Source organism: Amblyraja radiata, chromosome 9 (genome assembly GCF_010909765.2).
Source record: "Amblyraja radiata isolate CabotCenter1 chromosome 9, sAmbRad1.1.pri, whole genome shotgun sequence".
NCBI classification, from domain to species: Eukaryota; Metazoa; Chordata; class Chondrichthyes; order Rajiformes; family Rajidae; genus Amblyraja; species Amblyraja radiata.
Window position 1 is genome coordinate 11,548,360 of NC_045964.1, and position 24,161 is coordinate 11,572,520.

Here is a 24,161-nt window from a genome sequence, read left to right on the forward strand (position 1 = left end):
ATGTGTAAACTGGCCACATGTACAAGTAAAGTTTAGACTCCTGCTCTGTGAAGTACAGTTCTAAATCATTAACAATGATGCAGCCTGACCTGCTGAGTATCTCATACATTTTCTGTTTACTTCCACTTTAATTGTCCAGTGCGCTACCAATCTGGCCTATCTATCTATGGCCTCCTGCAAAGTTATAATAAAGTCCAGCAAAAGGTTTATGAACAGCAATTCATCTTCTCTTTGGCCATGTTGCAGCCTTTGGAACTCAATAAAGAATTCCACAACCTCAGCTAACTTGGTTTCTCTGCACCAGAACTGGTTGTTTCTGCTACAAATAATCAATCTATAACATTGACTCAATTTTGTCCTCTTCATTATGATGCCCTCATCTGGCTGGCATGTGTATTTGCCTTGTATTTTATGACTTTTGCTTTGCTTGAATTCTCACCCTAAAATGCACACCATCGTGCACATTGAACAAGGTCTTTACAACGTCTCTATCTTCCACACGATGGAGGCAAACCGTGTCAATTTATGAATGGAAAATTAGCACTGATACATTAGATTGGTCAAGCACCATCTGTGAAATTAGAAACAACCAGTATTCGAATAGAATACCTTTTATAAAGTGTTGTTGCCAAATGTTATCGAGATGAAATGTCAACAGATGCCACCTGACCTGCTGTGTGTTTTCAGCATTTTTAAAAACTTTTACACCATATCAGGATGTGGTGCACAACTAGAACAAGTTGAAACAGCATGAAATCAGCATTCTTTCTCATTTAATTTAAGGAAGGTGCTATCCAGAAGTATACTTCTCCAGACTTGATAACAGTGCCCATGCCATTAAAATATATTAATATTAAAACCATTTAAAATAATTTTACTGAGTAAATGATTCTTACAAAAAAGTGCCCCTTTTGGACCACTACATGCTTACAATAGAAAAGGCTTATGAGATTTTAAATATTTTCAATTTTGCATTTCAATGAAATGGTCGTTAGGTTTCTATTACAAGAACCATACATGATCCAATAGTGTGATGATACCAAGCCATATATGTGCATGAGATGGGATGGACGTTGGAATAGATTAGAATAGGCAATGGGAGTGCTGGAATCTTACGTTCGGGAACGGCTTGAGTTGGAGGACCACGCCTCCCATGGGGGCTACGGGTAGGGAACGGGTGCGTTGGGGGAGCAGACCCAACGGGTCTGCAAGAGGGAGAGAGTACTTGTGAGTATGTGTATATATACACACACACACTGAACTTTTTTTTCTCTCTCGTTTATCATATTGTTTACAGTGTACTATGTTTACATATTCTATTGTGCTGCAGCAAGTAAGAATGTTGTTGTTCTGTCTGGGACACATGACAATAAAACACTCTTGACTCTCTTTGTAGTAGCCATTTAGTATGTGATAACTATAACCGGTTACCTTTAAATTTGACTACATGCTGACTTTGACACTAGGAAATGTTTTGGGGTAGGAATCAGTAATTAAATGGCCATCAGAATCAGATTAGATTTAACTGTTTTGACACAATAAACAGGTATAAATGTTATTGACTATGATACCAAACCCAATTTTCACAATCAAGCTTACGCAAACAGCAATGTAACAACAACCAGTCAATCTGTTTGATTATGTTCATGGAGTTACAAATATTGGCCAAGTCATTGGAAAATATCTTCTGCTTTCCCAAAAACTTTTTTACACCAATCAAGACAAATGAAAACAAATAATTCAGCTTAAGCTTGCAGTACAGGATTTCCGATATTATATTTGCCTTGTGCCTCTGGCATAGAATTTGAATACACACTGCAATGATACCAGCATTTGAGCTGCAAAGAACACTTTTAAACCATGGCTGCAAATATATATTGAACTTGTTCTTCCTGACTTTAATCAACTGAAGCCAAAGGCATTGCAGTGAATTTCCAATTTGATCCTGGAGCTTGTTAATCATCTACACCTTGTGTGAATAAACATAAGCTAAGCGGTCCCCAGTGGTGGTCTCTCAATGAGGGGGGAGTCCCCCTTTACATCAGGGACCCGAGGTGGAAAGTGTTGCACAAAGCTGTGGCCTGTAACAGGTACTTGAGCCGGTTCACGGACTCGCCAACTACCCGTCACCTCTGCGGTGAGGAAGAGTGCGTGTTCCACATCTACATGGAATACGAGAGGTTGCAGCCCCTGTTCGACTATCTGAAGGGGCTGCTCCTCAAGTTTTGGCTACATTTTAGCCCCAAGCTCCTGATATTTGGGCACCACAGTAGAGGGGGAAGGGTCGGGAGGGAGGGAGTCTCCCTGTCGGTCTGCTCCTGGCCAAGATGGCCATTCGCGGGTCCAAGTAGCGGGTAGTCGATGGCCACACTAGGGTCAGCTGCCTGCCTCTTTTCCGGGCCTACGTCCGAGCCCGCGTATCCATGGGGACTTGAGGCCGTCGGTGAACGCTGGTCGCCATGGGAGGCCGAGTGTATTACTGCTGAGGATGACGTTATGTTGAAATTGATGACTGTTGGTTTGTAAACTGGCACAAAGGCAGGTTTGATCGTGTTACCCTTTAGTATGTTTGTTTTTGTTTTCTGAATACAAGTATTTGTATAATAAAATAAAGGAAGTTAAGCTTAAAAACCCATGGGATAAGACTCACATCTGCACCTCACATTAAAAAGAGGGCAAACTCATGAAGGAAAAGGACTTTCAATCAGGTAGGTGATGGAAATTGGTTTATCTAACTTAATATGACTAATTGAAGCAAAGGATGCTTTGTGGATGTAAAACTCCAAATTCTCCTGTAAGCAATCCACAGTACATAAACTTTATTAATATTTTTTGTACAGTTCTTTAAAGCATATACGCTTTCTATTCACATTTAAAATTGCTCATTGTAATCCTGATGGTCAGGTCATTCAACATCCTGATCTAAAAGATGGTTAAATTGACTTAAAGTGGATCTCCACTCCTCCATCTCTTGGTCGAACAAGTCCATTTCTCCTACAATTTTATTACTCTCTTCCTTGGCATTCTGCAACTTCAGCCTCAAATCCTATTGACAAGAAAAATAGAATAAAGTAAACATTTCTAATTCAGAATCCATTTCAAAATAAAGTCAATATACATTATGCACAGCTGTGAACGTTTTTGAATTACAGCTGATTGCTAAAAATGATTTAGTTGTTGTTTCTTCAGTTTCCCAAATGAACAGCAGAGAACTCTCAAAATCTCAGCAGTACCACAGTGCGTTGAACAATATTGACAATAGGCAAACTTAGCTTCCATTATAATTCTCCAGTGAGCCCTGATGATTGTCAACATCAGAAAACGATGGCTCAGCTGGAATAAAAACACAGGATGTCAAAGAATACTCGTATTGTTAAAATTATGACGATTCCCTGTCACTATTACATGATGGCGCAATGAACAAAGTAACTGTCCCTAAAGCGCTGAGATTAAATTAAGTTCTCTGTTAAGTGAAAGTTCAGGTCAATGCTCTGTACCATAGCTTTAAAAGCTAATCTTGTTAAAACAATTTCGGTACACGAATTCACTCTTCAAACAACTTTGCGAGTAACGAGAATAAAACTCACGTGATCTGGTATTTTCGGGACTTCGACAGATTGCAGCACATTTTGGGACTTTGGAGGGATGTGGTCTAATTAACCAATGATTAATATACAGTGGTTGTGTAATAGTGGGCTGACATTTTCATTTTGGTGTTTTCGGGACTTTGACAGATTGCAGCCATGGCGATTATAAGAGGAGTGCAACAAATATTACCAGGAAAGCAAGAAGCCAAATTATTGGGATTGCAGAATACAGGTGCACAACCTTTTATCCGGAGTTCCGGAAACCGAAAAGCTCCGAAAACAGGACATTTTTTCCAGGATGTCGTCTGCACACCAAAGCTTGCGTTTGGCGCCAAACTTGACCCGAAACGACCCACGGTCAACCCAGGTCTGTACTACTGTAGCGGCTGCCTCCTCCCCGGAGACCGGGGAGACACTTAAACATCTGTAAATCATTGCTTAAATGTTAGTCAGTTAGTTTGGAGGGCTTTTATGTGAAGGGGGGGGGGGGGTGAAGAGGGAAACTTTAATTCTTAGTCCCCTACCTGGTCGGAGAGGCGGGGAGCGGGCAATGCCTTACCGGGTCGCCGTGCAGTAAGCTCCGGAGCGCTGTGGCCGCCGACTCCCAACATCGCGGAGCTGGGGCTGTGGGCGTCCGGCCGCGGGCGGCGCCGGTTGTAGCTTCGACCCCGGCAACTCTACCCCTAGCTGCGCGGCGCTCCAAATCCAGCGCGGCCCGCGGCCGGACGCCCGCAGCCCCAGCTCCGCGATGTTGTGTGTCAGCGGCCACAGCGCTCCGGAGCTTACCGCACGGCGACCCAGTAAGACATTGCCCGCTCCCCGCTGGTATCCCAGCGCTGCGACGCCGCCGACTCCCAACATGGGGCTGCGGGCGTCCGGCCGCGGACGGCGCTGGACGGCCCCCCGCCACCACATAAAATCCCTCCAAACTAACTGACTAACATTTAAGCAATGATTTACAATGATTCCCCGGTCTCCGGGGTGGAGGCAGCCGCTCCAGACTTTTCAAGCCGCCCGCGCTACCTACCTAATCTACGCTAAAAATCTTCCATACGGAAACCCGAAAAAATCCGAAATCCGAGAAGTGTCTGGTCCCAAGGCTTTCGGATAAAAGGTTGTGCACCTGTAGTAGACTTTCAGTGTTTTACCAGATATACACTTTATTGTAGCCTATAAATCTCTGAATCTCTCAGACTTGGTAAAACCTTCGAATTCACACAGGTGGGTATAGAACAAACTATCAGAGGAGCTAGTTGAGGCAAGTACTGTAACATTTAAACGACAAAGGGTTAGATGGGTTTGTGACAAACGTGGGCAGGTAGGACAAGCATAGATGGGGTGTCTGTGACAGCATTGACAAGTTGGACCGAAGGGCCCGTTTCTCTGCTTATGCCTCCATGAACTGATTAGCCAGTACACATTCCCCACAATTCACAAAATGCTGATGTCTCTGGATTTTTGTGTAAGATACATCAGATTTTCAGCATGGATAAACTTTGAGAAGTAATATAAAGGATAACATTTAAGTTAACTGTCGAGATGTCATAGAATTCTTACCTGGAACATTTCCCGCGTCTCCATTGTGTTACTTCTCCATGTTTCTAATTCTCTTTGGAGATTCTCCACATGTGCCTGAATCCAACAAATTACAGAGTTTTTAAGATCAAACAGCACAAGCAGTTCACCTCTTCGAATATTGGTGTTTAGTTGCAGTTTGCTATTTCAACATGCTTAATAGAGAGCTGCACATTTCCTGTCAGGTCGGGGGGAGTTCCCCCCCGCCACGGGTACCATGTAATCCCGTGCTACCTGTTCCATGGTCGGATAGTCGGCGACTAAACCGTCTCCCCCAACTGGTTTGCCAGGTAAGGAGGGGGCTGTGATCCCCCAGCAGGACCAAAAAGAAGACGTCAAAGGGCGGATGAGCTCCGAGCGAGCCAACGGCCATCCACACTTCTGTAGAAGTTGCGATCACTGTAAGGTACCTTGCCAGTTGATGTTTTCAATGATGATGATGACATTTTAAAAGTGCTGCTTTTACATTGTACATAAACCTCTTGAAAAAAATGATATCTATACATGGCTTGTATAAATGTATCCTTCCATTCAAGGACAACCATGATGCCCTCTTTAGTAAACATGCTTTTCCCCCTCCTGTCATAGATGGATCTCCTCCGTCCCATACCTCTGCTCTTGCTACCCGCCCAACACAAGACAGATGGAGTTCCCCTGGTCTTTGCCATTCATGTCATCACTCTCCACATCATCCTCCGATATTTCTAGCACTTCGAACGTGATCCCACCACTATTCACATCTTCCCATCTCCACCCATTTCCACCTTCTGCAAAGCCCACTCCCTCTGCCACTCCCACCCAAACCACTCCCTCTCCGGGTACTTTTCCTTGCAACACTAGCTGTACAATTCGTATCTTATCAATCCTCTAGCTTCACGATTCGCAACTTTAGTTTAGTTTAGAGATACAGCTCAGAAACAGGCACGGAGTCTGCACCAACCAGTGCTCCCTGTATACTAGCAATGTCCTATACACTAGGGACAATTTTGTAATTTTACTGGGGCCAATTAACCTACAAACCTCTACGTTTTTGGAATGTGAAAGGAAACTGAAGCACCTGGGGAAAACCAAAGTGGGTGTGGAGACAACGTACAAACTGCAGACAGACAGCACCCATAGTCAGGATTTAACCCCGGTCTCTTGCGCTGTAAGGCAGCAACTCTATCGCTGCTCTACTGTGGCGCCCCAACCTTCTAATCCCTTTGTCACACACTTGTGTATTTCTCTCTGGCCTTTGACCAACTATCTGCCGATCAAATACCACCCCATACCCCACATTCCCCAACCCAGCACGCACGTGCTCACCTGTGATTTGTCATGCCCCGCCACTCTTCTAGCTTTCTGTCCCCCCCCCCCCCCCCACTCTTCTAGCTTTCTGTCCCCTGTTCCCCCCCCCCCCCCACTCTTCTAGCTTTCTTCCCCCCCCCCCCCCCCCCCCCATTCAGCCCGGAATGTCACCTACTCGTGTTCTCCGGGGATAATGCCAGTTATTCCAGCATTTTGTGTTTTTTTCGTCTGTAACAAGATGATCTTTCCTTTGTAAAAAGATGTTTCTACCAAACATCTGTACCAGTTGGCAGTTCCTAGCCCATGAGAACTCAAATGATGGGATTGAGAACCAAGTCAAGGGATCCAGAGCACACAGAAGCCCTTCATAAATGACAGAAAGATAGCATCACCTCACACAAAACCCATCCACCCCCCCCCCCCCCCCCCCCAGGCATCACCTGCCCCATCTTTAAGGGGTGTCTGTAATTCACATACTGCTCCTGATCACCTCAAGCAGGATGTGAGCAATTCATCCTCAGATCCAATGAATTGCCCAATAATTTCTGCACAATTCTAAAAAATATGCGCACTGGATATCGACTCAGATGAGCATCGCTCCATCCTAAAATCATTGAAAAGAGGGATTCCATGGAGAATCAGACATACCTCCCGTTTGTGAACGGTGATCAGACTAATAATGTTTTAGGTGGAGATATAGGTCTTTATCCTTTGACTGAATCTCCCCCCTTACTGGTTCTTTAGAGTACTTCCAACATGTTCTTTTTTGTTGTAGATACAAATAGGCCTCTCTTATTGACGAGTCATTGGTTTATTGATTAAAAATCTCAGGCACGTTAAAACATCCCCTAGTCTCTATACCAGATTTAACCCTGATTAGGGACACATCTTATCAGTGAACTGACCCGTGGGACAGGTGACAAATAGAATCTAACCAAGAGCTGCACGCCATACTTGAATATGACCCATTAATATTGATAAAAACATTCATGTATTTTGTTCTGACCCAAACCGTTTAAACCACAACATCCACAAGTCTTAAATTTACTGCCATCTCAAACATTCAAAGTATTTGACAACCCTCCTATCACAGCACAACATGGCTGCAGTGTGCTCCAACTACAAATGGCCCAGGCTTTGCCAACAGCACGTCTCAAACCTGCGACTTCTATCACTTCAGCGGATGGAAACCCCTTCCCAGATGTTGCTTTCTAATTCCTCACTATTTTGATTTGGAAATATAATTGCTGTTCCCTCACTTCCATTTAGTCCAAATCTTGAACTACCTAACAGATGGTTCAGGGACAGCACATGTGCGGCTTCCAATGATGGACCAACATCACAATGATATCAATGACAATTATGGATGAGTGAAAAATTCAGACACACACCTTGTAAATTAATCTAAATTAATTCTTCTACTCTGCTGATCACTAAAAAAAAGATCCAACTATGCAACCTCATGCCGAGAATAATTTTTATTTTTTCGCTGCACACAAGAAGGGTCTCGACCTGAAACGTCGCCTATTCCTTTGCTCCATAGATGCTGCCTCACCCGCTGAGGTTCTCCAGCATTTTTGTCTACCTTCAACTAAACACAAAATGTCTCTTACCATCGTGTCCCTTCGACTTGCACTCGTTTGCTCTTGGTCTTCAATCATTTTATCAGCTGAAACTGTGAGAGTGTGCAAATTGAAATCGGATGTACGGTACACAGAATACAAGATTGAAGCAGGAGTAAACATTTCAAACTGGCAGGAAATCTCACCTTGGATACCTTCAGTTCCTGCTTTAGTTGCTGCTGGGCAACTTCCAATAACTGGTTTTGGTCCCTTAATTCTGCTTCGACCACTTTCGGGGCCACATTCCTGAAGAAAATCGTATGAGCAACACAGCGTTTTTTTCGCGAGGAGTTTAATGAGGAAGTAAGACCAAAGATTTATGTTCATCTTGCAACGATCATGATTCATCATGTTGACAGTTGTAAACAAATTAATTTGTTTAATAATGCCCATTTCCTTATCTTCCTCTTTCAGCTACTTTATTAAACAATTAAGAAATCATACTTGAAGGTCCAAGCCATTTGTGCAAAACAAAATCTGAGACAGTAATAGAAAAAGTGATGTATATCTGCAGTTTGAACACAGTGAGAAAAATATTTTTCACATAGAGAGTGGTGAATCTCTGGAACTCTCTGCCACAGAGGGTAGTTGAGGCCAGTTCATTGGCTATATTTAAGAGGGAGTTAGATGTGGCCCTTGTGGCTAAAGGGATCAGGGGGTATGGAGAGAAGGCAGGTACGGGATACTGAGTTGGATGATCAGCCATGATCATATTGAATGGCGGTGCAGGCTCCAAGGGCCGAATGGCCTACTCCTGCACCTATCTTCTATGTATCTATGTATCTATGTGCCTAGTTAATTGAGTTAGTGATACAGTACTGAAACCAGCCCTTTAAGGCAACACGAACACAATGTCTATCTGAACTAGTCCCATCAATACATGTGGCAACAATAATAATCTTTAATCCATTTCTATCCATGTACCTGCCCAAATACCTTTTAAATTGTAATTGTACCCATCTGAGGGAAGAAAATTCCATGAGCGATAGAAAAAAAGTTGGAATAAAGGGATTTGATTTTATTTCTAATCCAGTTGGGGACCCAGGAAATTCCCAGACCAAAAAGCACCTCCAAAAAGTCATACATACAAAACTAAACCCGCCAATTCTATAGCTTTTACATATATACCACGGTAAAATCCAGCAAATGGAGCATACTGTTCAAAGTAATCCAGTCAAAAACTCACTTCTTCATGTCAGCACGAGTCATCCTTGATGACGGGGGAATTTTCTTTCTTTAAAAAAACACAAAGACAGGCACTTAACGAAACCTACACAGCTCACATCACCAATGTGATTTATTTTTGCGTTCCTGCACGTCCAACTGAGCTTAGTTGGCTGCAATGACTTTCACAAGATGGATTGTTCAGCAAGCACAATCAGACCTCAGGTAGCAGATCCCAAGGTCCAACATTGAATTCTCCAATTTTAGTAACTACCAACACCCCTACCTCCTTCTTCCTCCATTCTTTGCCTTTCTCCCCCTCCCCTCCCCTGTCCCATCTAGACTCACACCTCTTTTTCTCCACCCCTTCTATTTCCACCTACATTCCTTCCTCTAGCATCATAATTTGTGACTCTTTTCAGCTAGTTAACTCACAAATTAGGAATTAATTAATCCTTCTGCTTCACTCATTCTGTCTTTTCCTCTGTGGCCTTTGCCCAACCATCTGCCTACCAAAAATCCCCCTATCTGCATCCACCTGTTACTTGCCAGGCTTAGTCCTGTCTCTCCTTACTTCAAACGTTCCTTCCCCCCCCCCCATCCCAATCAGTTTGAAGGATCACAACCTGAAACGCTACCTATGTTATGCCAGTGATGTTGCCTGACCTGCTGTGTCACTGACCATCCAACATTTTGTGCCTTTTATTTTAATGCAGTGATGTTTTCTGCTACATAGACCTTCGCTGGCATAAAGCTGCAGGTTGAGAGGAGCTTGCAGCTTACCTCTAGCCTTAACCCTAGACCTACGTCACAGTGCACAAGAGTCAGGGATAAGCAGTTCTCTCTATCGAAATGCCAAATGAAAAGTACCATTTACTCCAACTAATTACTCATTGCACGAAGAGTATGATTTATTTCAATCTCAAGTTCAAAAATGACACAACATTTTGATGTCCTTCAAGTGATCACAACTTGATGAAACCATAATTATACTGTATTAAGCAGTATAGCCAATGTGAAAAGGCAATATGGGATTTATATAAATTCACGTCCATATAAAAATTATAGCAAGCATCCATCCACTTTGCCCCAAAGCTATATCTTAGTAGAATTGTTTCACCCAATATTCTTCAGATTTTTCCTTTCTGGACATAATTAGCTAATAGCAAGTTGACTTTGGACAGTGCCTTTAAAAACATCTATAGTTGAAAGTGCCTTACTTGGATGGATAGTGTATTCAGACTTGCAATTCTCATTGCTGACTCAAATGACAGGGTAATCCTTACCTTTTATTTAATGCCACATTCTGCTGTTTAGACGTTGCCTCGAAAGTGATTGCACTTGAGGTTTTACGTGAAAAGTTGAATCTTCGAGGTAAATCTTTCTTCGATTCACTTGGAATCACATGGAAGCGTTTTGCTGAAGGCTGTAAATGATCACTTTCTAGGATAGAGATAAGGCAAGGCGAATTATGTTATTATTAATATATATACAAACTATCCAGTACACCCTGACAAAACAAATTAAAATGTTGTCCAATACACAAACTGTACCCAAATCACATTAAAGCCACGTTCTCACCTACTCCACATGTCATCCATCTCCACCTCACCCCCCCTCCCCTCCACGTCAGTGTCGTGCAGCACGGAAACAACCACAAACAGCAATGGGCCCCGCACTGATCCCCGAGGCACACCACCACTTGCCACCGATTTCTAGTCTGATACACAACCTGCCACATTCACCCTCGGCTTCCTTCCACAAAGTGAATTCTCTATCCAGTCGGTTGACTCTCTGGATCCCATGCGATCTAGTTTTCCAGAGCCGCCTATCTTGCGGAACGTTGTCAAATGCCTTGCTAAGTCCAGGTAGACAACATCTATGGCTTTGCCTCATCAATGCTTTTGGTTAATTTTTCACACCAAAAAAAAAAAAGGTTTGTAAGATACCATCTCTCAAATACAAAATCATGTTGTCTATCTCGAATCAGCCCCGTCTATCTAAATGCATACCCCTCAGATAAGAGGATAAGCTTCAGTGGTCACTGGATCAGAAAAATGAAACGTTAGAGGATTTGGGCAGCAACTGGGAGAATGGGAGGGAAGGAATTGTTTTCATTTTTGGTTAATGATCTGCATTAGGACAGAGTGAAGATAGCCAGTAGAAAAAGGAGAGGCCAGCACATGATTGGTGGACTGAAGAGAGGTGAGATGGAGGCAAACAGAGACAGCCAGGGGACAAGTGGAGTTGGGAGTTTTACACTGGTCAATGATGGATGGAAGGAGATGTGAAAAACAAAAGGGCAGATGGAACAAGGCAGAGGCACAAGAGGGTGAAAGAGGTGATAGCTGCTGGAGGGTGATGTCAGGAATTTGGGAAACTATTTGGGGAGAGATGAAGGGCAGATAGAATTTGAAGGGTGAGGGGAACCAGTGATAGATATGTGTGGGCAGGAGATGGACAGAACCACGGGGGTGAGGGAGGCAAAAATTGAAGAACCAGGGATGGATCAGAAGAGGAGACAGAAAATAAATTGGCAATTGCAGATAGGGCAGAAATAGCATTGTCTAGGTAGATGAAGGAGTCAATGGATGTACAATAAATATCAGTGTTTAAGAAGGAACTGCAGATTCTGGAAAAGCGAAGGTGGACAAAAATGCTGGAGTGCATTTCACCACTAACTCCCATGCGACACACAAATACACCTGTGCCATTTCCGACACCTACCTACCGTTTCTGGACCTCACTATCGCCATCACAGGTGACAGACTACTGACCGACATCTACTATAAACCCATTGACTCCCATGGCTATCTGGACTACACTTCTTCCCACCCTGCTTCCTGTAAGGACTCCATCCCCTACTCCCAATTCCTCCCACTACGCCGCATCCGCACCCAGGATGAGGTGTTCCAAACGAGGGCATCGGTGATGTCCTCATTCTTTAGGGAATGGGGGTTCCCCTCTTCTACTATAGATGAGGCTCTCACCACCTCCAATGGGATCCCACCACTGACCACATCTTCCCATCCCCTTTCGGCTTGCCGCAGAGACTGCTCCCTCCGTAACTCCCTGGTCAGTTCGCTTCCCACCCCCTCTCCTGGTACTTTCCCTTGCAACTGCAGGAAATGCTACACTAGTAGCTTTACCTCCCCCCTTGACTCCAACTAAGGACCTAAGCAGTCTTTCCAGGTGCGGCAGAGGTTCACCTGCACCTCCTCCAACCTCATCTATTGCATCCGCTGTGTCAGCTGCTCTACATCGGTGAGACCAAGCGTAGACTTGGCGATCGCTTCGCCCAACACCTCTGCTCGGTTCGCAATAAACAAACTTATCTCCCGGTGGCTCAGCATTTCAACACCCCCTCCCATTCCGAATCCAACCTTTCTGTCCTGGGCCTCCTCCATGGCCAGAGTGAGGTCCACCGTAAATTGGAGGAGCAGCACCTCATATTTTGCTTGGGTAGTTTACACCCCAGCGGTATGCTTGGGTAGTTTACACCCCACCCCAGCTGCCTCACCCGCTGAGTTTCTCCAGCATTTTTGTCTTCCGAGATGCAGAGAGAGATCCAGAAAAGGGAGAGATGTGCAAAAAATGGCCGAAATGAATTTGAAAGCATGGTGGCAAAGGTGATAAAAATCAATATTTCGCATGGGTGCAGATAGCAGCACTAATGCAAGTGTCAATCTAACAGAGAAAGAGTAGTACCGGAGGTTTAAAACAAGAACTGTTCCACATATCCAATGGAAAGACAAGTATAGCCTCGACCATGCACCTGCCTATAGTTACCACTTCTACTTGTAGGAAGCAAGCATACCCCAAAATTGTTATAGATTCCTGATTCCCTGACGCTGTGTTCAAATTTTTCTGTAGGTCATCTGTCTTACTATCAAACCTGCTATGACATCTTGGTCTAGCATTTGGAATTCCCTGTCTAAATGACTGCAGCTGAGACATCACCTAATCAAGCTTTCAGCCACAGTTAGCTCCTTAGCAAAATCACTGCGACTGTTGTTTTTGAGTCATACCTTCTGTAATTATGCTTCTAATTTGAAGAAACCATATAAATGCAAGACACCATATATAGTGATGCAATAATATGTACTTCAGAACACTTTTTTAAGTGTTGTTTACAAAATGCAGTGTAATGATACTCGGTGAACTTTGTTGGTGCCACAAATGTGGCAAAACATGTGTACTGCTTCGGTGAGGTCTGCTGTATGATTTTACTGGGTTGTATGCAAAACAAAGCATTTCACTGTATATATGTACGTGACAATAAAGTATCATTGAAATAGAAGTGCCACAGATGAGAGGAATTCCTTGAGACAGAAAGGATTGAAGTTAACCGATTCCTGGATGGAACTGGACTTTACATATCAAAAAGTGCATTGATGCAACAAACCATGTTATATTTGCCATTTATATTATGAATTCTGCACTTGCAATCAGTTTACCTGTTTTCAGCCCATTGGCAGATGAAACCTCTGATGGAGCGATGGCAGCATGTGTGTTTCTTGTCCGGTAAACAGGTAATTTAGATCTCTTCATTTTTCCAACAGTTAGACTGCTGTGAATTTGCCTGCAAAATCAGGCGTATTACTCGTCTTTAGTAACGCCTAGTTGACACTGGGAGCTTAAAAAAACATTATATTGCAAACTAATAATATGCTTATTTTACAATGAATTATATTAAATACATGGAACACTTCAGCACAGGAACAACCCCTTTGGCCACCTCGCCCGTGCCAACCATGACACCATTTTGAATTGCACATCTGCCAGCATGTGGCTGTGTCTCTCCATTCCCTGCCTTTTGAAATGCTTGTCTAAATGCTCCTTAAACTTTGCTATCATAAATTCAAATTGAGAAACTGCAGGTCTGAAGTAAAAACAGAAAATACCAAAAACACTCAGCAGGTTGAGCAGCATCGAAAGAAAGGCAAACAATTAACTTTGTAGGTCAAAGTCCCTTCACCAGTCCCATTCTGGCAGAGGATCTTTGACCTGCAAAATGTACTTTGTTGTCTTTCTACAAATGTTTCCTAACCTACTGAGTTTCCACCATTTTCTGTTTGAAATATCACAATGAAATCATAACATCTCTTGCAAGTGACACATTTATGTACAGTAAATCCTCCTTATAATGAACTGTGGGGGTGGGTCCAATATTGCCAATTATCCACTATAACCATTATCATTGTATGTAGTTGAAACAAAGAACTGCAGATGAAGTTGATACTGCAGTTATTACACAAACAGACACAAAGTGCTGGAGGAACTCAGCAGGTGAGACAACATCGCTGGAGAACATGGATAGGTGACTTTGGAGCCTTCTTCAGGTGGATTCAGTCTGCTGAGTTACCCCTGCACTTTGTACTGTTTCACCTTAAAACTAGGCGTCGGAGCTGCTGGACTGCACCAGTGAGCCCTTCTTCATCAGATGCTGCACGATCAGGTTGAGGCAGCTGTCCTTCAAAACTAGTCTTAAAACCCTTTTCTATTCCTTGGCTTTCGACCCTGCATGAGACCTTGCTCCTGTTTTAGTGTTTCTATTGTTTTCCCAGTCTTTTAATGTTTTTATTGTTTTGTTTTATGTTTATGATTAGTCATGTACAGCACTTTGTTGCAACAGTGGTTGTTTTTAAAGTGCTCTATAAATAAAGTTCAGTTCAGTATGGTCACAATGGGGCTCCCTCTCTTCTCACCAGCTGCTGCTTCTCCCAGTCGGTTGCCACTTTGTCCGCTCCCTGCTTCCAAGGTGGAGTAGGTGGGTGACTCCAGGGGAGGAAGAGGATGAAGCGGCGGTGGAGGTCGAGTGTACAGAGGAACGGGAGAAGGATGGGGGGAGAGGAGGAGGAGGCAGAGTGAACAAAACGATGGGAAAAGGAGGAGTTAGCAGTTGAGATCAAAGATCCTATAGCGGATCTTTGGTTGAGATGGGGGGGGGGCGAGAGGGAGAAGAGGAGAGCCTGAAAGGACAAAGCAATGGCCAACAGAAAGGAGCAGCAGTTGGTGAGAGGGGAGGGAACCCCAGTGACCGAACACATCGTGTCAATGGCAGCGGCCTACAGAAAGTGATGTCCCCAGGGGCTCCAATGTGGGCCACAACAGCCGCTGCCTCAAATGGACCGTGCGGTCGTTGCAGATGGGCTCGCTGGTGCACCTTGCTAGCCAGGGGTTGGCATTGCAAAAGCTGGAAAGGCGGTGTGATTCAGGTTGGCGTCAGCAGGTCCGTCTGCTATAACCAAAATCCATTATAAAAGGGTGCGTTAAAACAAGGGTTTACTGTATTTATAAACATCCCACATCGACAATGCTATACAACACCAATAGTTTGCTGGAGGAACTCAACCAGTCGAGCAATAGCGAAAGCAGAAAAAATTGTCAACATTACAGTTCGAAATTCTGATTCAGGTTTGACTCAAAATGTCAACGATTCCTTTCCCAATCACAGATACAGAGTTCCTCCAACATACTGTTCAAGAAGGAACTGCAGATGCTGGAAAATCGAAGGTACACAAACATGCTGGAGAAACTCAGCGGGTGCAGCAGCATCTATGGAGCGAAGGAAATAGGCAACGTTTCGGGCCGAAACCCTTCTTCAGACTATGAAGAAGACCTCCTCCAACATACTGTTTGTTGCTCCATATTCCAGCATTGTCAGTCTTGTGTCTCTACTACACAACGACATACAGAAGGAAGAGGAAAGACAGGAGTGCAGACATAAATATAAATTGAATTAAAACAGAGGTGCACTAATTTTCTCTTTCACGCTGAATTAAGCACACCTTCTGTGCCATCTCAATTTAGATCTACGGATCCCGACATTTTCTCAACGGTTTAGTCGAATATTGGAAAGATGATAACTCTATCAAAAATACAAACGTTACACCCGTTGAAAACACTTCCTTGTGCCCTTTCAAAAGTACTCTGGAAATCATTATCTTTGCAAAAATATGAATAAATATTCTGAATTTTGGAGAACGCAGTTTTATAACAAGAATATGTCACCTTTCGGGGTAAAGCAGACAGCTTAGCTGGCAAACCTACTTGACTTCTTATCCACAAGCCCATTAACGCCCCTACCAGGAGCCGTGCGGCCAACACCAGGGACCAAACCTTCCACCCATGTTAACGACCCTCCTTGAGGAGCAGCCCCTTAAAACCCCGCTGTCGCCACCACCTTCCCCGCAAACAGCTCTCCAGCTGCCCCTGCACCACCACCTTCCCCGCAAACAGATCTCCAGACCACCACTACTTGCCTTCAATACCCCTCTGGAAACCAAAGATACTAGAGGAGCTCCGCTATCGGATCTTTGCTGGAAATTGCCGCCTCACGATTCAAGCACAGACCCGCCCTCGCCGCCACCTCACTTCCCCTTAGAGCTCTGTAATGAATCCTCCTTCAAAAATCCTTACCCGATCCGAGATACTTTCCCCTTTTAATTATGGAGGGCGGAGGGGGAGGGGAAGGGAAGGGGGGGGGAGAAGAAATTGTCACAACTTTTAATTATTCCCAGTTTGACAGACGGCGGGAACCACGGTCGGCGCAGGCGCAGGCAGCCGGCTGCCGTCAATCAACCAATTGCGCATGTGCAGGAGGCCGGCGATATCCCGAATACGCATGTGCAAGGTGCCGGCCGACGGCGGTGAGTCTCATCGCGCATGCGTGACCAACGGAAAGGCGGTTGAATTTAAATCCTGGCCGTGAAGAAACGCGGGTCGCTGGCGGGCGGGCGGCGCCGCTGCTGTTGTTGTTGTTGGGCGGTCCGGCGTTAAGGTAATGACAGCAACGCAGTTCAATGCGACGTCTGTGTATTAGTCGGGTGCGGTGTGGGATGCTGGGTGTGGGCGACACTCAATGCCGCGTTTTATCTTAAAAACAATTCACGAATTGTTGGGCTTAGGCCTTGTGAGGTGGTCTGAAGAAGGGTCTTGACCCGAAACGTCGCCCATTCCTTCTCTCCAAAGTTCATTGGAGAGAAATGGTTCGTTATATGTCACAACAGATTTAGATCTAGTTGAACCTTTGAACCTTGAACCTTTGAACCTAGGTGGGGTTGACATTCCTGTCATAGATTTCATTGTATCCCACACCTTTTTGGAGTTATTGGCTCTGAAAGCATCTTCTAGATGCAGTCTGTGTGCCAATTTTGATTCCCTCAATCTTATTTTCAGTTCTTTTTCTGTCTGTTTAAATGCTCCAGAATCTTTGTTTTTGAAAGCCACTTTCCTTGTATTTATTACTTTTTTAATGTCCTTATTTATAAATGATTTGTTGTTGGGATGGATTTTAATCTCCTTAGTGGGAACCAACTGTACACGAAAATCAATATAATCGTTTGTAACTGGTTATTTTCATCTAGTGAACCCTCCTGAAAGGTTTCCCAGTCTGTCAATTCAAAACAGGCTTTCAGTTGTTCCCTACGTAAATGCGTTTGCCTTCCTTACTACCGATTCGGCTTGCAAATTAACATTTTGGGAATCCTGCACCAGCACTCCCAAGTCCCTTAGCGCCTCAGATTTCTGGATTTAGAAAATAGTCTGCCCTTTTATTCCTACTACCACACTTTGCTAGGCTATATTCCACTTGCCACTTTGCCCACTCTCCCAACCTGTCCAGGTCCTTCTGCAGAGTCCCTGCTTTCTCTACACTACCTGCCCTTCCACCTATTTTTGTATCATCTGCAAACTTGGTCACAAAGACTTCAATCCCCTCATCCAAATTATTAATGCACAGCGTGAAGAGTAGCATCGACACCTGTGGAACTCCACTGATTAAAGGTTCAAAGGTTGATTTATTGTCACATACACCTAGATGTAGTGAAATTCCTTTTGCCAATGCAGCACATAAGAAAGAATACAAACATAACAATAATAAATAGCTTTAACATAAAAACATCCCCCCACAATGGTTCCCATTATGGGGGAAGGCACAAAGTCCAGTCCCATCCCCAATGTCCACCCATAGTCGGGCCTATTGAGGCCTCCACTGACAGCCAACTAGAAAACGCCCCCTTTTTTGCTACTCTTTGCCTTCTGCCATCCAACCAACCTGCTATCCATGCTGGTATCTGCCTTTTGATGCCACAAACTCTCATCTTCCTTAGCAGCCTCACATGTGGCATCTTATCAAAGGCTTTCTGAAAATCTAGGTAAACAACATTCACTGACTCCTTTGCCTGTCAAAACCATGCTGACCAGCCTATTTTATTATGTATTTTAATACTCTGTAACCTCATAGAAACATAGAAACATAGAAATTAGGTGCAGGAGTAGGCCATTCGGCCCTTCGAGCCTGCACCGCCATTCAATATGATCATGGCTGATCATCCAACTCAGTATCCCGTACCTGCCTTCTCTCCATACCCTCTGATCCCCTTAGCCACAAGGGCCACATCTAACTCCCTCTTAAATATAGCCAATGAACTGGCCTCGACTACCCTCTGTGGCAGGGAGTTCCAGAGATTCACCACTCTCTGTGTGAAAAAAGTTCTTCTCATCTCGGTTTTAAAGGATTTCCCCCTTATCCTTAAGCTGTGACCCCTTGTCCTGGACTTCCCCAACATCGGGAGCAATCTTCCTGCATCTAGCCTGTCCAACCCCTTAAGAATTTTGTAAGTTTCTATAAGATCCCCTCTCAATCTTCTAAATTCAAGAGAGTATAAACCAAGTCTATCCAGTCTTTCTTCATAAGACAGTCCTGACATCCCAGGAATCAGTCTGGTGAACCTTCTCTGCACTCCCTCTATGGCAATAATGTCCTTCCTCAGATTTGGAGACCAAAACTGTACGCAATACTCCAGGTGTGGTCTCACCAAGACCCTGTACAACTGCAGTAGAACCTCCCTGCTCCTATACTCAAATCCTTTTGCTATGAAAGCTAACATACCATTCGCTTTCTTCACTGCCTGCTGCACCTGCATGCCCACTTTCAATGACTGGTGTACCATGACACCCAGGTCTCGCTGCATCTCCCCTTTTCCTAGTCGGCCACCATTTAGTCGGCCTAGTCGGTCATCCTTTATAAGGGACTCTAAAATCTTCCTAACAACTGAAGTCAGACTAACTGGCCTATAGTCTCCACTATTCTGCTTTGCTCCCTTGATCCCCCCCCCCCCCCCTAGAATCTTTCTTCCTCCTTGGAATGAAAATATTCTGCAAAAGTACAGTGATAAGCTTTGTTTGACATGCTTTCCAAACTGATCAGATGTAACATCATAGATACAATCAATTCAAGCTCAAGTCTAAGAGCTAGAGCAAAAGGAAGGTGCCGAGTGCATTGTACATTGTAGAGTGTGTGTGTGGTCGGTCCCCCCCCCCCCCCCGCCCTCTCCTGGGATTGATAAAGTTCTATCGTATAGTGTTGTGTGTGTAGGAAGGAACTGCAGATGCTGCTTTCAATTGAAGATAGACACAAAAAGGTGGAGTCACTCAACAGGTGAGACAGAATCTCTGGACAAAAGGAAAAAATAACATTTTGGGTTGGGTCTGAAAAAGGTTCCTGCACACCTTTGGGATGTGGGAGGAAACAAGAGCACCCGGAGAAATCCACATCCACTCTATCCAAGCCTTTCACTATTTGATAAGTTTCAATGAGGTCCCCCCTCATCCATCTAATCTCCAGCGAGTACAGGCCCAGTTCCGTCAAACACTCATCATATGTTAATCCACTAATTCCTGGGATAATTCTTGTGAATTTACCCTGGATCCTTTCTAGAGCCAGCACATCCTTCCTCAGATATGGTGCACAAAATTGCTCACAACGCTCCAAATGCAGCCTGTCCAGGGCCTTATAGAGCCTTGGCATTACATCCCTGTTTTTGTATTCTTGCCCTCTTGAAATAAATACGATACGATAATACTTTATTGTCAGAGCGAGTCTGAAATTTGTTTTGCATCACAGAAGCTCTATTTACAGCATCAGAAAAAAGACAAGAGGGGCGAAAGAAGACACGCATCAAGATATCAAGACAGGATCCCCAAATACCCACATTCGACAAGACATTACAATAACAGAAGACCACATTTATGGCCCGTCAGCGTACGTTTGATCTGGGATTAAGCGCCGTGTTTAGTTCAAGGATTGACTGGTGCACAAAAGAGCCCCTCATTCATAGAAACATAGAAATTAGGTGCAGGAGTAGGCCATTCGGCCCTTCGAGCCTGCATCGCCATTCAATATGATCATGGCTGATCATCCAACTCGGTATCCTGTACCTGCCTTCTCTCCATACCCCCTGATCCCTTTAGCCACAAGGGCCACATCTAACTCCCTCTTAAATATAGCCAATGAACTGGCCTCAACTACCTTCTGTGGCAGAGAATTCCAGAGATTCACCACTCTCTGTGTGAAAAATGTTTTTCTCATCTCGGTCCTAAAAGATTTCCCCCTTATCCATAAACTGTGACCCCTTGTTCTGGACTTCCCCAACATCGGGAACAATCTTCCTGCATCTAGCCTGTCCAACCCCTTAAGAATGTTGTAAGTTTCTATAAGATCCCCCCTCAATCTTCTAAATTCTAGCGCGTACAAGCCGAGTCTATCCAGTCTTTCTTCATATGAAAGTCCTGACATCCCAGGAATCACTCTGGTGAACCTACTCTGTACTCCCTCTATGGCAAGAATGGCTTTCCTCAGATTAGGAGACCAAAACTGTACGCAATACTCCAGGTGTGGTCTCACCAAGACCCTGTACAACTGCAGTAGAACCTCCCTGCTCCTATACTCAAATCCTTTTGCTATGAAACCTTATTCTAACCGTATTCAATTTTGGAACCCTATATCTCCGGTTTGATGGTAACAAATTGTACTCACTATTCAGAATGTGGTTGGTGTCAGAGGAAATGTTAATGGCAATCCTTGGTATGTTTTTAAGGTAGGATGATAGATACAATTTTTGTAGTGATTGACCTACAATCTTTGAGCAAATTTTTATTTGTTGGAGCAGTTTTGATTTAGAAGTAGAAGACTGACTCTTGACTCTTGTACCAAGTAGTGTTTCAATACTGCAAAACATTCATTATCACGGCAGTAAAAAATAATAAAAGGACTTGTTTACTTGCTCCGAATGATCTTAGTCAGCGAAGAAACCAGATTCTTTGTTTTGTCTTATTGCAAAACTTATCAATGTGGTTATTCCATGATAACTGATAGTCTATCGTTACCCCCAAGTATTTAAGTGAAGACACCTGCTTGATTTTTCTGTTATTGGTAACGTGAAACTTTATGAGAGTCAGATGGTGAGCCAAATACAATCTTTTCTGTTTTCTTTATGTTAATCTCAAGAGCATTATTTTCAGTCCACTCGACCAATTTGTTCACGCCGAGTAATCATACTGGATTCGTGATTAAGTAATACAATTTCAGGAGTTGTATTGCTATTGCAGGATCTAAATCGAGTAGATTTGTAACATGTTTTCTGTTTGTATTTTGGCTGCTTCTCTTAAATGTTATGCCACACATTTGTGGGATAATATTTGTTGTGAATTTGTTAGATTCCTAACTTCATATTAAGTTGTTTTCTTTCTGACTGCAGGTTTAAACCATGGATGAAAATTATTCTGTACTTCTAGAGGCCAAGTATGCATAGCTTTTTCCAATAATATCCTTTCATTTTATTAGCCTTCCCGCTGTGTGTGTGTTGTGCATGCTCAGAAGTGTTTTAATGTTTAATGTCCCATTTGTTATTAAGGACAAAGGAAAAATAAGATATCAGCAAGGTTTTTTTTGGTTCCGATTGTAGAAATTGATGGAATTTCTCCCTCAATCATTTCATCATCTCTGCCTTTGCTGTGGTTCATATAGTTCAGTTTAGAGATACAATGCAGAAACAGGCCCTTCGACCCACTGTCCCCACACATATGGACATTTTTTAACATTTATATCAAGCCAATTAACCGACAAACCCATACGTCTTTGGAGTATGGGAGCAAAACCGAAGATCTCGGAGAAAACCCATGCAGATCACAGGGAGAACGTACAAACACCGTACAGACAAGCAACCGATCGAACCCGGGTCTCTGGCGCTGTAAGGCAGTAGCTCCACTGCTGCGCCACCACACTGCTTTGTATCCTATTTGATACAATTGATGGTTCCACCTGATGTGCTAATTGTTCAATTGAACAATACAAAAAGCAGAAGTCAAACCCAAAGAAATATCTCTGTTTGCCATAAGTGATGGTTAAAACAATTTTGTTGGGAGCCAAATCCGCTTTGTTTGAGAATGGGTATGGGATGCAGCACTGTGACATGCCATTATCATTTTACAGTGGTTTTCAACCTTCACTTTGTTTGGCTGTTTCAGATTTATAGTTTTTGGAATGGTCGTATCTGTCAAATGTGATCAGCACATTTTCTCCGATGATCATTCTGAAGACACTTAGTCACTGCTAAGATATTACAAGATTCTAATCTCTCTATCCCCAAGATATTGGTTATTGGTAATGTCATTTTGCATGCAGGTTGGGTCTTGACTACTCATAAAGGCTACTAAATTTAATCTTGCTAGAAAGGTTAATGTCTTAGTCTCAACCTAATTTTTATTTGTGATGCCATTCCAGTAGAATGCAATGAAGATTTCCCTTGGTACTCTGCCTTATTTGACCTGACTTCTGAATTAAGTGCCTGAAATAATATTCAATCGTCTTACAAAATCTGCCTAACCAACAAAACCAAAATTCTGATTATTAACATTTTGCTACATTGCTTACATGGCTTCTTATTTTATCCACCTGTCTTTGAACATCCTTCCCTTGTCTCCACATGGTCAGAAAACCACCTCTTGTCATTGCCTCCTGCAGTTGTCTTCTGGTCTAAATGAACTACATTATATGCAGATAATTCAAATGTGCCTACTCTATCTTACTTGCTTTAACTCATCTTCAAAGTTGAGTTAAAGTCTCATTTTGTTACTTTGAAAGGTCGGCTCCTGTACTGCCTTGCCACACAAAACATAGATGTAATCTGTATTACCCTGTCCTCCTGCAACTGGTTGTGCTACTTCATTTTATACTTTTGTTGAGATGAGCACATGGCAGAACTTAAGACTCAGGTCATTGGATACCTTTGAAATGCTTTATCTGAGACCACTACATCTAATTCATTTTATGTAATGGATGCAAGCTCTTCAAGCAAGGGGCATGTTTCATAATTGATCGCATAGCAGCTAACCAAAAACGGGCTTCTTTCTCTTAGCAAGGCTGCACTATCAAGGCACTTAATCTAGTGACTGACGGTTGCGCTAGACATTTAGAAAAATCTGAGGTATTTGTGAAAGACATCGGTCAACAAACCATGGGAATAATTAGCAAATAGAAGGCCATTTTAAAAATGTAGATTCGAGGAACAGATGTATTGTGGAATGCATATCCACAGATCTCTGAAGTTAATGGGGCAGGTGGTTAAGAATGCAACGGAATATATGCTGATGCATGGAGTGTAAGTGCAACAGATTGATTAGGTCATAGTGTGTATAATTGTAGTCAGTGTATTGCAGAAAAAAAGTGATAATACAAAAACATACCTGAAAATGTTGTCCTGGCTGAAGAAGTCTGTTGTAGGGGAAAGTGGTCCAGAATGAAGTTGTTTTCTTTAGAATGTATTAGGGTAAGCAGAGATGGGTCATAATTCTGTGTGATCCCAGTACACGTCTTAAGTATTGTGTCTAATTCAGCCCTTCCTAAGCAAATTAAATGGGATATAATTGTTTTTACAATTTTCCTTGCAATACAGCTGTGCAGATCTGCAGTTAATTGTTGCATCTTTTTTATATTATCACTTTTTTTCTCTCAAATTAACTGACTGCAAAGATAGAGGTGTAGTATTCATTTGGGTATTGGTCTCAGTCATTAAGCACGGAAACGAGCCCTTCGACCAAACTCCTCCATGATGCCGACCAAGATATCTCATCTAAGCTAGTC

The 24,161-nt window shown here is 43.3% G+C and overlaps 2 protein-coding genes across 6 annotated transcripts in view; one reads left to right on the forward strand and one right to left on the reverse strand.

The window, feature by feature from the left end:
- Window positions 1-1,389: 1,389 nt before the first annotated feature.
- LOC116976773 lies at window positions 1,390-16,678 on the reverse strand. Its single transcript, XM_033026672.1, has 7 exons — window positions 16,658-16,678; window positions 13,693-13,817; window positions 10,522-10,678; window positions 9,258-9,305; window positions 8,218-8,317; window positions 5,145-5,219; window positions 1,390-3,046 (listed from the first exon to the last, which is right to left on the reverse strand). The coding sequence occupies exons 2-7, from the start codon at window positions 13,784-13,786 to the stop codon at window positions 2,906-2,908; spliced, it is 615 nt and encodes a 204-aa protein (XP_032882563.1). The 5' UTR covers window positions 13,787-13,817; window positions 16,658-16,678; the 3' UTR covers window positions 1,390-2,905.
- A 218-nt stretch (window positions 16,679-16,896) lies between these two features.
- The window catches only part of knl1 (kinetochore scaffold 1), a 58,172-nt gene continuing 50,907 nt past the window's right edge, over window positions 16,897-24,161 (forward strand). For all 5 annotated transcript variants that reach the window (XM_033026676.1, XM_033026675.1, XM_033026677.1 and 2 more), the window contains exons 1-2: window positions 16,897-17,018; window positions 21,778-21,821. In XM_033026676.1, the coding sequence (XP_032882567.1) occupies window positions 21,787-21,821 (35 nt within the window). In that variant the 5' untranslated portion in view covers window positions 16,897-17,018; window positions 21,778-21,786. The remainder of the gene's footprint in view (window positions 17,019-21,777; window positions 21,822-24,161) is intronic.

What these genes read in the sequence shown, in the direction of transcription:
- LOC116976773 (XM_033026672.1), bottom strand. Translation starts at nt 13,786, where the DNA reads ATGAAGAGATCTAAATTACCTGTTTACCGGACAAGAAACACACATGCT. An exon ending in TGCCAATGGGCTGAAAACAG is followed by an intron (nt 10,679 to 13,692) that starts GTAAACTGATTG and finishes TCTCTATCCTAG; the next exon opens with AAAGTGATCATTTACAGCCT. An exon ending in AGACGCGGGAAATGTTCCAG is followed by an intron (nt 3,047 to 5,144) that starts GTAAGAATTCTA and finishes TCTTGTCAATAG; the next exon opens with GATTTGAGGCTGAAGTTGCA.